Source organism: Triturus cristatus, chromosome 8 (assembly GCF_964204655.1).
Source record: "Triturus cristatus chromosome 8, aTriCri1.1, whole genome shotgun sequence".
Lineage (NCBI taxonomy): Eukaryota > Metazoa > Chordata > Amphibia > Caudata > Salamandridae > Triturus > Triturus cristatus.
In genome coordinates, this window is record NC_140591.1 from 1,775,012 (window position 1) to 1,788,502 (window position 13,491).

The 13,491-nt window shown below is 44.6% G+C and overlaps 1 protein-coding gene across 2 annotated transcripts in view; it reads left to right on the forward strand.

The window, feature by feature from the left end:
* LOC146799813 (NACHT, LRR and PYD domains-containing protein 3-like) overlaps positions 1-13,491 on the forward strand; it is a 919,540-nt gene that overhangs the window by 659,645 nt on the left and 246,404 nt on the right. For both annotated transcript variants that reach the window (XM_085620694.1, XM_085620695.1), the window contains exon 9: positions 3,508-3,627. In XM_085620694.1, coding sequence (XP_085476820.1) covers positions 3,508-3,627 — 120 coding nt within the window. The remainder of the gene's footprint in view (positions 1-3,507; positions 3,628-13,491) is intronic.

Sequence of the window (13,491 nt, forward strand, 5' to 3'; positions counted from 1 at the left end):
CAAACTAAAGTGGAAGAGATTTTGCATGTGGTGTCAGTCTGCCAATCTCCACCCTATTCAGGCAAGACCAGAACAAATTCTGCCATTCTTTCTACAGTTGGCAAGGTCCGGCCTCTCCCATTCTACTCTGAAAGTGTTCTTGGCTGCGATTTCAAGGTTTCGGCAGGATGGTGTTAACTCTCTTTATTCGAATAGAGTCATTCAACAATTTTTTAAGGGGTTGTTCCGGATGTTCCCTCCTATCCGACGTCCACCTCCTTCTTGGCACCTTAATATAGTGCTTACACAACTAATGTGGCACCCTTTCGAACCTATTCACAAGGTGGATTTAAAGGTATTTTCTTGGAAGGTTTCCTTGTTACTAGCTTTAACATCAACCAGAAGAGTTAGTGACCTCCAAGCTTTCACTATTCATCCACCTTTTCTGCAATTTACATCCAAATCTGTAGTGCTGCGCACTAACCCAAAATTCATGCCAAAAGTCCCGACGGATTTCCATCTTAATGAACCTATAATTTTAAAGACTTTTTTCCCAAATCCGCTCACAGCTGCAGAAAGGGCTTTGCATTCTCTTGACATCAAAAGATGTCTCAAGTTCTACTTACAACGGACAGCAGCAATACGCAAATCAGACCAACTCTTTGTAGCATATAGCAAACCATGCCAAGGACATTCGGTCTCAAAACCAACCATTGCTCGTTGGATCTCTGCTGCAATTTGCTAATGCCATGATCAAGCGGGAAGATCATTGCAAGCGACCCCAAGAGCGCACTCTACAAGTGCAATTTCTTCATCCACAGCTCTTTTTGCCGGTGTGCCTCTTCACCAGATCTGTAAAGCGGCAACATGGTCCAACAGACACACTTACCAGACACTACTGTTTGGAAGCCGCAAGCGATGCAGATACATCAGTAGGACAAGCTGTTCTGCGCAATCTTTTCAAATAAGGTGAGCCTCTGTTCTCCCTCCTCCACTATGCTTTTCTATAAGATGCTTTTCCATACTGTTTCTATATTTTGAAATTGTTCTGTATATGTTGAAGCACACATGTATTTCTCTATGGGGATACCGTTTGATAATGTATGTTGTCTATAATACAAGAACAGCGTCTTATGAGCATAATGTTACATACTGCTATCTACTCTGATTCAGGCATGTGAATCTATGAAAGACACCCCAAATACTGGAGAAGAACAATAGTTACTTACCTGTAATCTGTGGTTCTCCAGTATTGGTGTCTTTCATTGATTCACATGCAACCCGCCCACCTCCCCACAGAGGCTTTTAGGCTATTATGTATAGCTTCACTGCTGTGCGAGAAAATCTGAGAGCCTGAGCCTCTGAGGAGAACATTCTGGTGGGTGCTGTCGCCTGATTGGCTGCAGTTTGGACTGGACATAATGACTGTGATAGTCATAGGTGATTGGAGTTTTTTCCTTGTAGCTTAGGCTACTTTACTTCCTGGTTTCAGGTTACCAAGGTTTTTGGTTATTATATGCATGATTATTGCTTTTCTATGTACCGTGGGACTCCCACTCCGACGACGGGGAATGATTCAGGCATGTGAATCTATGAAAGACACCAATACTGGAGAACCACAGATTACAGGTAAGTAACTATAGTTCTTACAATTTGGGACCAGTGAATATTTTTAAAAACTGGCCTAGGTTGATTCCTAAGGAAACCGAATCGGATTAACTTAAATCCAGTCCACTTAATTAATATTCATTAGGTAGGTCACAAATTGCGCGTCAATTCGATTGGCCAAAATGACAGACATGGTGGCCTGTAAGGGTCAGCAAGCCATCATGTCTGTGATTGATTTTCAAGTAAGTAAACTTTTTTTTAAACGCAGCTGATTTCCTTAAAAGAAATGATGCTGCATTAGAAAAACACCATTCTTTTTTAAAGTTTGAGTTGGCAGTAGTTCTAAGGATCACTGCCTACTTTTTAATTTTTTAAATTTTTCTTTTACATTCATGAACAAGAAGGAATCCTGAGGCAGCCCCTTAGGTTTTACCATTGGGTTAAAACCACCTTTGAGGTGTCGTAGATATATAGCCGGCTTTTGATCACACAACATTAATACATCTGATACTGATTCAATATTTGAAATGGATGCCTACAACATGCCTCTTCCAGATACCGAATCAGTATCCACTAGGAATCCCATCCTAGGAGACAGAAAACCCCTAAAATTAAAATGCTTCGTATATCTGGCCCTATATGATAGATATGACAGAAATGCAGCATGAGTGAAAGGAACTAGAGTGAACACAGAAGCCAGATACGAGGAGAGGAAAAGGTGCTCCACTGATGATGTTCAAGTGAACCAAGCAGCGGACAGGGGGTAGGAGTATCAAAGGAGATCATGAGAGGTGATGATTCTGGAGTTCATTCTGCCTTTGCCCATGATGATTTTCCTTGGTTAACTGGCACCACTTTAATGTAAAGTTTCCTTAGCTTTGCTTATGGTTTTTTTGATGGATACATAATCTTCCTGCAGATTCCTTGCTGCCCTCCATACTTCCCTGTGAGTTGGTGGTGTGGTTAATAGGATCAACAGGTACGTAAATATATCCTCTGCTGTATTTGTTATTGCCCTCTTGATTCCTCTCCACACGCCTCCTTGGGGAGTAGAAATATCTTCAGAAACTGAAGCCAGTACGTCAGTTGTCACCTAATAAGCTCCTGTGTTGGCACATCTGGTGGTGGATTTGCTGCTAACCAAGCGTAGTGTTACCTGGCAGTGCTGGAGAGAGACCGCTGGGAAAAAGATTTCTAAAACAGTCTGAAGTCTGGTCCAGAAAAATTTGGAAGAGTATGTAATCACAAAAAATATCATTATCCAAAGTAAGTAACTTTTTCCTCCACCGTTAGTGTGCTCTACTCCCTCCTCCCTCTACGGTTTGTTTGTGGCATCCATTCAAACTCACCCTGCCATCCCTCCTCACTTTGGTGTCTACCTCATGGCTGCATTCTTACATATGACACAAGACCAGCTGGGTCACAGTGTACCCCCGTTTTATTGACATTCTCTATCCCTATGTGTACATATTGGGGTAGCAGTCACCTTTACCTGGAGAAGACCGCACCCATTGGATGCCTGCCCACTTCCTGTAGTCACATCCACAGTGTATTTCCCCTGTTGCCTCCCTACAATAACATACTTTTTCCTTTGGAAAGTCCTCAGTCAGCACTTCTGCCCTCTTGACTCGATATGAATCATATCTGAACACCATCAAAATATTCCTTAAACACCTCTGGTATCTAACATTGACTGCGCATGTGCATACACCGATGATTAGCGAAAGTGTGGGACTTCAAGGGAGGCTGCCGATCTAACTGCGATAATCATGATCTAATATCTCTCCTACTCACTCCCAGCACTTCTCTGTGTTATCATCTATCCTGTGGTCCCGAAATACTATCTGATGCAAATGTCCAGCATTTCTTTATGAAATGTTCAGTAATTTAATACAAATGCAGTTTATTTAATCATTTCAGACTTTGGAAAGATGTACAATCAGGAAACAGAAGATTGAGAAGCCACCCCAGACCCAGCCTGTGTACTTCAGCTCTTGGTACTCTGTAGAGAGTCAACCGGATTCAGAGATTAAGCCCAAGGTGAGTCAAGTGTGCAATGGTAGTTGGCCTAACCAGAGCGAGATGATTCTGACAAAACTCCTCTCAATCTTGTTTACAAGGCGCGGGCCTAGTTCAGCCGGACTAGGACGCCTGACGGCGAGTAAAGCCACTCCAAAGACTGATTGCATTAGTAAGTCAATGTGTGTCTCCTATTAACAATTATTCCAAGTCATGTATAGCTCGCACATGTTTTTTCTTTGTCAAAAAAATGTAGACACAAGTCTTCAATCCCATAATTAATTATGAAGTTTCTTCTCACTGTGCTTCTAGTAAGAGGGGATGACCACTAAACAAAGTCCTTTCTGGAAGCTCACTCAGAGAGTAATGGTTATAAGAAAGAAACAAGGTCAACTAGTTTGTCTTATCCATCTCTCCTGAAGTGTACACAAAAGTGATGGATGGAATCCTTGAATTAATCTCAGCCACTAGTAATTACTCGGGGTCGCAACCCAGTGCATCGATATTTTGCACACCATGCCACCTTAGTTCGGGCCCACCTATATGCAAAAAATTAAAGCATTCCATCCATGCACTTGTTGTTACGGTTGCCGTCCTAAGTGCTACAGATTTGCCCAGATGTGGGTCCCAGGCTCACCTTTGAAGGGCAAATGATAAACACTGCATGAGGGTCTGCTCTATTATTTACGCAGACAGACGGACAGGCACTAATGCTCGAGATTTAGTTTCCTGTCTTTTCTTTTAGATTTGAGTACTTTGACACTTATTTAAATGATCATTAGATGAAGCAACTTTTGTGCTGAGTTTTTGAAGTTTACAAACAGTGTGGATAGTGCTATCTTGGCCCCTGTGAAGGCCATATGTTTATACATCTGGTAATTTCCTGCACTATACTATACTGTACTTTATTTACTTATGCACTTTATACCCTGCCCTTGTGCCATATGTTTAACGTTAGCAATACAATTATTTTTTTCCCCTAGATTTTACCATTGTGTATAAAATGTACATATATGTTCACTGAAAAAAACAAGGGTTACAGGGACGTTATAGTTAGACTCAGATTTCACTCATATAAAACCAGTGAAATTTAGCAGTTAGAGTTACCTGAGCTAACTTTAACTTAGGCCCCTGCAATGCACTGCTTATGACCTCACATAATACATCACTCATGACTTCATCAGTGACATCACTGATGACAATATCCAGTGAGTGTAAGTGTTTGCTATGATTTTATACATGTTAAACATTTATACTAACCTGCTAAAAAGTTTAATTAGTATACTAGGTGCACTACTACTGAGTGATACTTCTTATAACATATATAATGTGAGTGGCTGTATGACTGTATCCTTGTGTTTATGGGTGTGTGAGTGGCTCTATGTGTACATAAGTGAATGTGTGAGTAGCTGTGTGGGTGTATGAGTTGCTGTGTGAGTGGTTGTATTGGTGAGTGGGTGTGTCAGTGACTGTATGGGTGAGTGAGTGGTGGTGTGAGTGGCTCTATGGGTGGTAATAGGATGTGTAAGTAACTGTATGGGTGAGTGAGTTTGTGTCTGCATGGCTGTATGATTAAGTTACAGTGAGTGAGTGGCTGTTTTAGTGGGTGTTTGGTTAAGTGAGTTGGTGTGTGAGGGGCTGTATTGGAGAGTGAGTGTCTGTGTTAAGGGCTTTATGGGTGAGTGAGTGGATTCGTGAGTGCTTGTATGGATGTGTGAATGTGTATGTAAATGGCCCAGGAGATCATCTGCATTGGCTGCCGTGGAATCATCACACTGGCTACCAATCTATAAAAGAATCCTGTTCAAGATCCTGATAATCACTTTCAGAATCTTTCACTCCTCAGGTCCTCACTACCTCCGGTCCAGGTTTGCACGCTATGTACCTCATCGTACCCTTAGATCAACTAACGCCAATCTGCTAAAACCCCCAGAGTTTAGATATGTCTCAAAATTGTAATTGATTTTTGTAGAGCGCTAATCACAGGCGGGTCTCTAAGCGCTTTTAGGAGGAAAAGCCAGAGGTCGTGGGCAGATGTATGGCCCCACAGAGTTGTGAGTTTAGATAGTATCCAGTGCCTCCCTAAACAGGAGCATTTTAAGTTGTTTCCTGAATGGGAGGAGAGCTGTTTTTTTACGCTGGTGGTCGGGCAACTGGTTCCAGAGTTATGGGAGCAGTACGGAAAAAGCTCTACCCCCTTTAGAAGCAGTATTGCATTTTGGGGTGGCCATGTGGCAGGCCTCAGAGGACCGCAGTGTGCGTCCCGGGACATAGTTCTCTAAGCGATCCTTAATATAGGCCGGGGCTTTGCCATAGATCGCTTTATGGGCAATGCAGAGGCCTTTAAATTTTACTCTCTGCTTGACGGGGAGCCAGTGTAGTTTGCACAGCAGAGGGGAGGCGTGGGCCCGTCTTGGTAACCTAAAGATCAGCCTAGCTGCATCGTTAAGTCCCACTTGTAGTTTATTAATAAGCTTTTCAGGGAGGCCTATATACAAAGCATTTCCGTAGTCCAGGCTGGAGACAATTGTGGCCGACACAATCATCTGTAGAGAGGCAATTGAAAGGAGGGGGACAAGTTTCCGTAGCTGTCTCAGAAGCCCTATGCAGGTGCCGACCACTGTAGTGACTTGGTTAGCCATGGAGAGCTCTGAGTCAAGTTTAATGCCAAGGCTTTTCACAGCAATTGCTGGGGTGGGGGTGGCACCCAGCTCCTGGGGCCAAAAATGATCGCTCCACGGGTTGCCTTTTGTAGGGATGACAAGGACTTCCATTTTCTCAGGATTGATTTTTAATGAGTTTGCGGTCATCCAGTTTACTGTGAATCTAAGGATATTTTGTGCCTCTTCCTGGGCATGGGTGGAGTTATCAATCCGGAAGTTGAGCTGGGTGTCATCTGCATAATTGAAGACACGGCAGTCCATATGGGCTAGGTCTGTCACCAGGGGCTGTGGATAGATGTTAAAGAGGAACGGGGACAGTGCAGAGCCTTGGGGGACGCCACAGGTGAGGGCGCCACTGTCTGATACCTGTTCCCCTAGCTGAATCCTCTGGGACGCCCTGTCAGGAAGGATTCTATCCACCAATGTGCCGGCCCATGGATACCTAGGGCCGTTAATCGATCTAGTAGCCGGGTATGGTTGACCGTATCGAACGCCGCTGATAGGTCTAATAGGATCAGGGCGCTCGGTTGTTTATTATCAGCCATGGTTCTACGGTCGTCCAGGACAGAAAGCATCACCAGTTCTGTGCTGTTGTGTGCCCTAAAACCCGCTTGTTGCATTTGGAGTGGTTGGTGTTCTTCCAGGAAAAGTGAGAGAGTTTTGAGAACATGTTGTTCTACCACTTTCGCCAAGAAGGGAATCTGGGAAATAGGCCTATAGTTCTTGAGGATAGCCACAAAAGGGGGGATATCTCTCGCAGTGATCGGCTCCAAAGCATGGAACCAACTCCCCAACCACCTTTGTCTTATCCAATCAGAAACGCTCTTCAGGAAGACCGTGAAAACTTAGATCTTTTTAGCCTCTGACGCACTATGCAGAGCACTTATTTAATTAATTCCTTTTACCCACAGGTACCCAGTTAATCTGAGCCTAACTATCACGTCCCTGTAACCTTTATTTTTTCAGTGAATTTCTAATGTTTTTTAAATTCTATTTCCTAACTATAAAGTCCCTGTAACCTTTTGTTTTTTTCAGTGAATTTCTAAGGTTTTTCAGATTTTATTTCCTAACTATAAAGTCTCTGTAACCTTTGTGTTTTTAAATGCATTTCTAAGGTTTTTTTAAGTTCTATTTTCTAACTGTAATGACACTGTAACCTTTGTTTTTTCCGTGAATTTCCAAGGTTTTTCAGATTCTATTTCCTAACTATAACATCCCTGTAACCTTTTGTGATTTAAGTGAATTTCTGTGGTTTTTAACTAGTAGTTACGATTGCAAAATGGTGGAGAAAAAGGGGCGTGCCTCTGAGCAGCTTTCTGCAACCCTGCTGTGTCAGACTTACTGGAGGTAACAGGAGGGCTTGTTGGTCCCAAGCACACTCTTGAGCCTTTGGAACTTCATTCCCCAACCAGTGGTGTGCTAGGAGGCGAGTTTGCGGAGTGGTGGAGAAAGTGGGCATGGCTTCCGGAGTCCTCAACAATTGCGCTCTGTGGGACTTACTGGAGGTAACAGGAGGACTTGTTGTGCCCAAAGGACCCTCTGCAGCCAAGGGGACTTCATCCCCCAACCAGTTGTGCACCAGGAGGCACGTTTGCAGAGTGCTGGCTAAAGGGGGATAGGGGTCTGGCAGCTTGCCATTTGAGCGGTCTGGCAGCTTGCCATTTTTTTTCTTTAAATTTATTCAGGGAGGGGGGATGCGTGGCCCCTCCTCCCTGGGCCAATTTAGTTCCCGGGGACCACCATCTCACAGGGCAAGGCTTATTTTGAATGGGCGAGTCGGGCCATGCGGCCTCCCTTTCTGGGCTAATTTCAGCCCTGGGGACTCCATCCCTCGGGGCCCGGACTTTTTTTTTTTTTTTGATAACTTAAAGCGGCCCCCCTCCTGGGCTGATTTAGGCATGGGGACCCTAACCCCCTGGTCCCAGCCTCAATTGTGGGTGCCCTGGTCCCACCCAAGGTACCCACTCTGTTGGAGACCTTGGGGGGACCTCAAGGCCTCCCGGTGTCTGCCAGCTCCCTGGCTCCTGCGGGAGCCGGCATTGCTTTTACAGAGATGGAGCTGCTATCATGTATCTCCCTCTCTGTAAAAGCAATTGTGCTCCGCTTTGAGCAAGCAAGCATAACTACTCTTGCTTGCTCAAAGTGGAGCACAGTTTGCTGTGGTTTGTCGGGAGCGGTATAGCTCCCGCCAAGCCATAGCAAACTGCTATATCACGGAGGTGGGTACTCCGGGACATAGCAGGAGCTGGCCCTGGGGGGAGGTGGCCCCCAGGGTCATTTATGGCTCCAGGAGAGGGCCGCACTTCCCCCCCCTCCATGCCACAACACAGCCCCGTTGTGGCTCCCCTACTTTAAATTTCGTGATTTGCTCCAGGGAGGTGGCGGTCCTTGGGACAGCAAGGGTGACCCACAAGCCCCCCACATTTTTTCACTTTAGCCCCGGGAAGGTAGCAGTCCCCGGGGCTGCGGGGTGGAGTCCGCATGGGCCCCGGCATTAATTTAACATTTGGCCTGGAGAGGTGGCAGTCCCCAGGGCACGGGGGTTGCCCTGCAGGCAACCCCGTATAAAATATGCGCGATGCCCCGTATAAAATATGCACAATGCCCCTGGAGCTTTATGAGCCATGGGAGGGTGGCCCTGTGCGCCCCCCCCTACTCCATGTATTTTACGTGCCCCTGGGACCTGGCTGACTCAGAGGCTCATGATTTGACAAGTGCTGAAAACCGTGCTTCTGTTTTAAAAAAAAATTCAGTGGGATTCGCGGATCCAGCACGACTCGTGTTGAAATTTTTGTAACAAAGAATGCTTTTTTAGGCACACGTGGTCCCTGTGACTCGGTTCAGCCGTGTTACAACATGGCTGCCAACACTTTCTGGTTTGAAGTGTTGGCAGCCAAACTGGAATGGCATGGTGAGCAAAAAAACGATGGATTTAGGCCCAGATCTCGGTACTGGGGTGAATGTAGGACATTGTTCTGCATTCTGTCCATCAGTTGTTCTTTTTGCATTTTCACCCGAGTGGGACGGGTATGTCCAGACATGGGTCCCGTGCTCTCCATGCCACTGGAGTCAAGCTATCCAGGCTGATGAGGGCTGAAAGCCCGAAACAAGTCCTCGGATGCTTGTTACCAGTCCAGGGAGTACCTGGCCTGGCAGTTCGGGCTGGACTGTTCCCATTGGGCGCAGGGTCAAGACTGATTTGCGTATGGCTGGGTCCAAACTGGAATGGCATGGTGAGCAAAAAAACGATGGATTTAGTCCCACATCTCTTAACTGGGGTGAATGTATGAAATTGTTCTGCATTCTGTCCATCAATTGTTCTTTTTGCAATTGTCACCCCAAGTGGGACGGGCATGCACAGACGTGGGTCCCGTGCTCTCCATGCCACTGGTGTCAAGCTATCCTGGCAGATGATGGCTGAAAGCCAGAAACCGGTCCTAGGATGCTAGTTTCCAGTCCAGGGAGGACCTTGCCTGGCAGTTCGGGCTGCACTGTTCCCTTTGGGCGCAGGGTCAAGACTGATTTGCATATGGCTGGGACCAAACTGGAATGGCATGGTGAGCAAAAAAACAATGGATTTAGGCCCAGATCTCTGTACTGGGGTGAATGTATGACAGTGTTCTGCATTCTGTCCATCAATTGTTCTTTTTGCGCCAATCAGATCTTAGCACGAGATCGGGAGTGGTCACGGATCCTCTGTGTCCCTATATATACAACTCAAAATTTCTTTCAATAACTCCGAAACTACTGAACAGATTTACATCATTTAACAAAACGGTTGCTTTCCGGACCAACAGCTACCTTTCTGCCAAATTTGGTGTAATTCTGTTCAGCACTTTGGGCTGTAGCTGTGTCTAAAGTTCCTATGTAAATGAACATGGAGAAAACGCGTTTTGGAACCCTCCCTTTTTCATGGCCCCCCACTTGACTGAACACCCCGGAATGTTCAAGACAGCAGTTGAAGTGAGTGGCAAACTAGTTTTGAAAATTTCGTAAGGATTTGTCAAATGACGCCAACGTTATTGGCAAATGAAAAAACGCTTTTACTATAGAAACTACATCCTAACTATAAACCTGCTGGGGACCACCAGTATGTAATATATACACGTATTATTTGTGATCTGGCTTTTCAATCCATGTTTTTCATGTATCTTGATGTATGCATATTGCTATTGCTTTAATGTACTTTGATGGCTTTGGAAACCGAATAAAGTATTAATTAATTGATAGAGAGGGGAAGCCATGCACCGCAGGTTTTTGGGACTGGGGTGGGGGATACGTACGTATTTGGTAGCTGTTTTATCTGGCTGGATTGGTTTGTATGGTTATTAATAAACAAAACTTAATAAACAATTACTATCTACCTTGCACTGCTTACACTCTCATATTACATCATTTATACCATCTGAAATCACAGCATTTAGTACACTTATAACATCTCAAATCCCATAATTTCTGAGAACACAATGTATAGTAGAGTGGCGAGTTATAGTTGTGTAGTTATCGTGCTTAAAACAGTGTGTACGGAGGAGCACTAGTTATAAGAATGTGAAGGTTGTGCATAAATTAAACATTTAAGGTAGTTCTGTAACTTTTACATTTTTTGTTTTTGTGTACTCTAAGTTTGGTTTGTGTAGAAAGAAGAAATACACTTATTGTAATTTTATTTATTTTTTCTATAAGAAGGCTATATTGACCAATTGCTTTAATTTACATTTAAAAAAGGGTTAAATATAAATTTAAAAAAATTAATTGTGTAGTTTTTAATTATAAAACTTTTCCCAAACATTTTTAATCGGAGAAGAAGGTATAGGGCAATGTAGACATAGAGGCTGCAGTTCTGTAGATATGAAAACTGATGCTGCCCCTTTATGAGTTCAAAGCCCTCCAGTATCCCTTCATGCCCAGCAGGTGGCAGTTACCTCACTTCTTTTTTCTGGCTCCTAGTAACAGGATCTTGGAGCACCGAGCTCGACCTTTTTTGGCTTTTCTTCACAGAAATCTTCAGATTATTTGACAATAGCTTTACTTGAGGTCTTTGGTCTCCTGGAGTATTTCTCTGTTATTTTCTGGCAGAAAAATTCAGGTAAATAAAATGGCATCTTTATTTACAAAAAGCCCTGTCTGTGTCAGAAAAAAGGCAAAATCAGATCCTCAAAGTTTCTGTATACTCTGCGTTCCTGACAGCTACATTCCTACAAAATGTCAACACTGCAGGGCGTTTTCCAGGCGTACTCTGAAGGACAGGGAGAAGATTCGCCTTCATGGAGCTCAAGAGCGAGAAAGACAGCAAGTGGCGCTATCTGAAGGTGGAACTTCACATTGGAGAGGAGAAGCTTAGTCCTCTACGAGGGCTCTACCACCACCCTTTGAGGACTCAATAAGAGGGAGATCCAACAAAGAGAAGTCCAAGAAAACAACAGCATTTTGGTTTGACATTGAGGGCTACATGCTCACGGTTGAGAGCTGGATGGACGTCTTGGAGGAGATGATATTCAGCATTGAGGCACAGAAGGTCGATGTTGGGGGATTCAATGACGACGAGGTATAAGAATTCGACTTCGAGACATACCAGACCTGGTGAGTGGGTCAGAAAAGCAACAGCAGGGCGGGTACCATCAACCTTTGATTTAGAATACTCCAGGGCATACTCCATCATCACCAGTAGTCATTCCAGTGCTTACATCAAGTGCTTCACCTCCGCCTCTTCCTCAGACTTGGGCTACACCAGTGAGGCCACCAGTTTCACTACAAAGATCTAAGACTTCTCAGCCAAGATCTAGATCTTGTCATAGATCGCGGTCAAGAACAACTTCAAGACGTCCCCATCACCGTTCTAGGCACTCTTGATCGAGGCGCTCGTCTAGATGCAGACACACATACTGACCCAGATCCAGGTCCAGATCCAGGAGGTGTTTGTTATTCAACAACGTCTTCAGACACAGGAAAGTTTTCACCCACTTTGACTGACTCTCCTCAGGCAAGAGTCTTACCAATAGAGGACATAAATACATTCTAAGAAGTACTCATATGAGGAGTAATGAAATTAAACATTCTGTTGCCAGCCCCATCACCAACGTAGTCGGTGATTTTTGAAACCCTTCAACAGCCTTCCTCCTCAATACCACTCCTGCCTCAGGTTCTAAGCTCATCAGAGCCAGCTATGGAGTTTTCATTCACACTAGCTTTAGTCAAAGCGGCTCCATCTAGGCTCGAGAAAAATGCAAACCGCCAGACAGGGACCCATTATTTCTGCATTCAGATCCTCCTCCTGATTCAGTGATGGTCTTCGCTGCAAAGAAAGTCCACTCAACTAACCCTTCATCCACGGTTCCGCCAGGCAAAGAAAGTAGAAATCTAGATTTGGTGAGATGCGGAGCATATGGACAAGCAGCTACACACTTGAAATCTGCAAGCGTAGCTGCCCTTCTCGGAAGATATGACAGGACTTTAATGGGACTCCCTACAACAATTTGTGGATAATATTTCAAGAGACCGTGGGAGGACTTTTTAGAGAACCTGAATGAAGGCATGATGGTCTCTAACCAGGTAATCAGCTCTGCTGCAGATTTAGGCCCAGATCTCCGTACTGGGGTGAATGTATGACATTGTTTTGCATTCTGTCCATCAATTGTTGGTTTTGCATTTGTCACCCCGAGTGGGACGGATATGCCCAGACGAGGGTCTCGTGCTCTCCATGCCACTGGAGTCAAGCTATCCTGGTTGAAGAGGGGTGAAACCCCAAAACCGTCACTGGGATGATTTTTTCCAGGTCCAGGTGGAGGACCTGGCCTAGCATTTCGGGCTGGACTGTTCCCATTGGGCACAGGGTCAAGACTGATTTGCATATGGATGGGTTCAAACTGGAATGGCGTGGTGAGCAAAAACTATTAATTTAGGCCTCGATCTCTGTACTGGTGTGAATGTATGACATTGTTCTGCATTCTGTCCACCAATTTTTCTTTTTGCAGATTCTTTGCTAGCAGCTCATGGTTATTGCCGCTGTTCTCAGGAGACATTCTTGGCTATATTTAACCTCTCCGAAGCAGGAATCTTAACAGAGAATGCTCAACTTTTCTTTCTCTGCTACCACTTTATTTGGGAGCCATACAGGTGACAAGATGGCTTGTATTAAAACTAACATTGAAACCCTGGAAGCAGTTGGTCTGAAAAAACTTAAAGAACAGAGGAAAGATCCTTACAGACCCTATGAGAGGCGTTA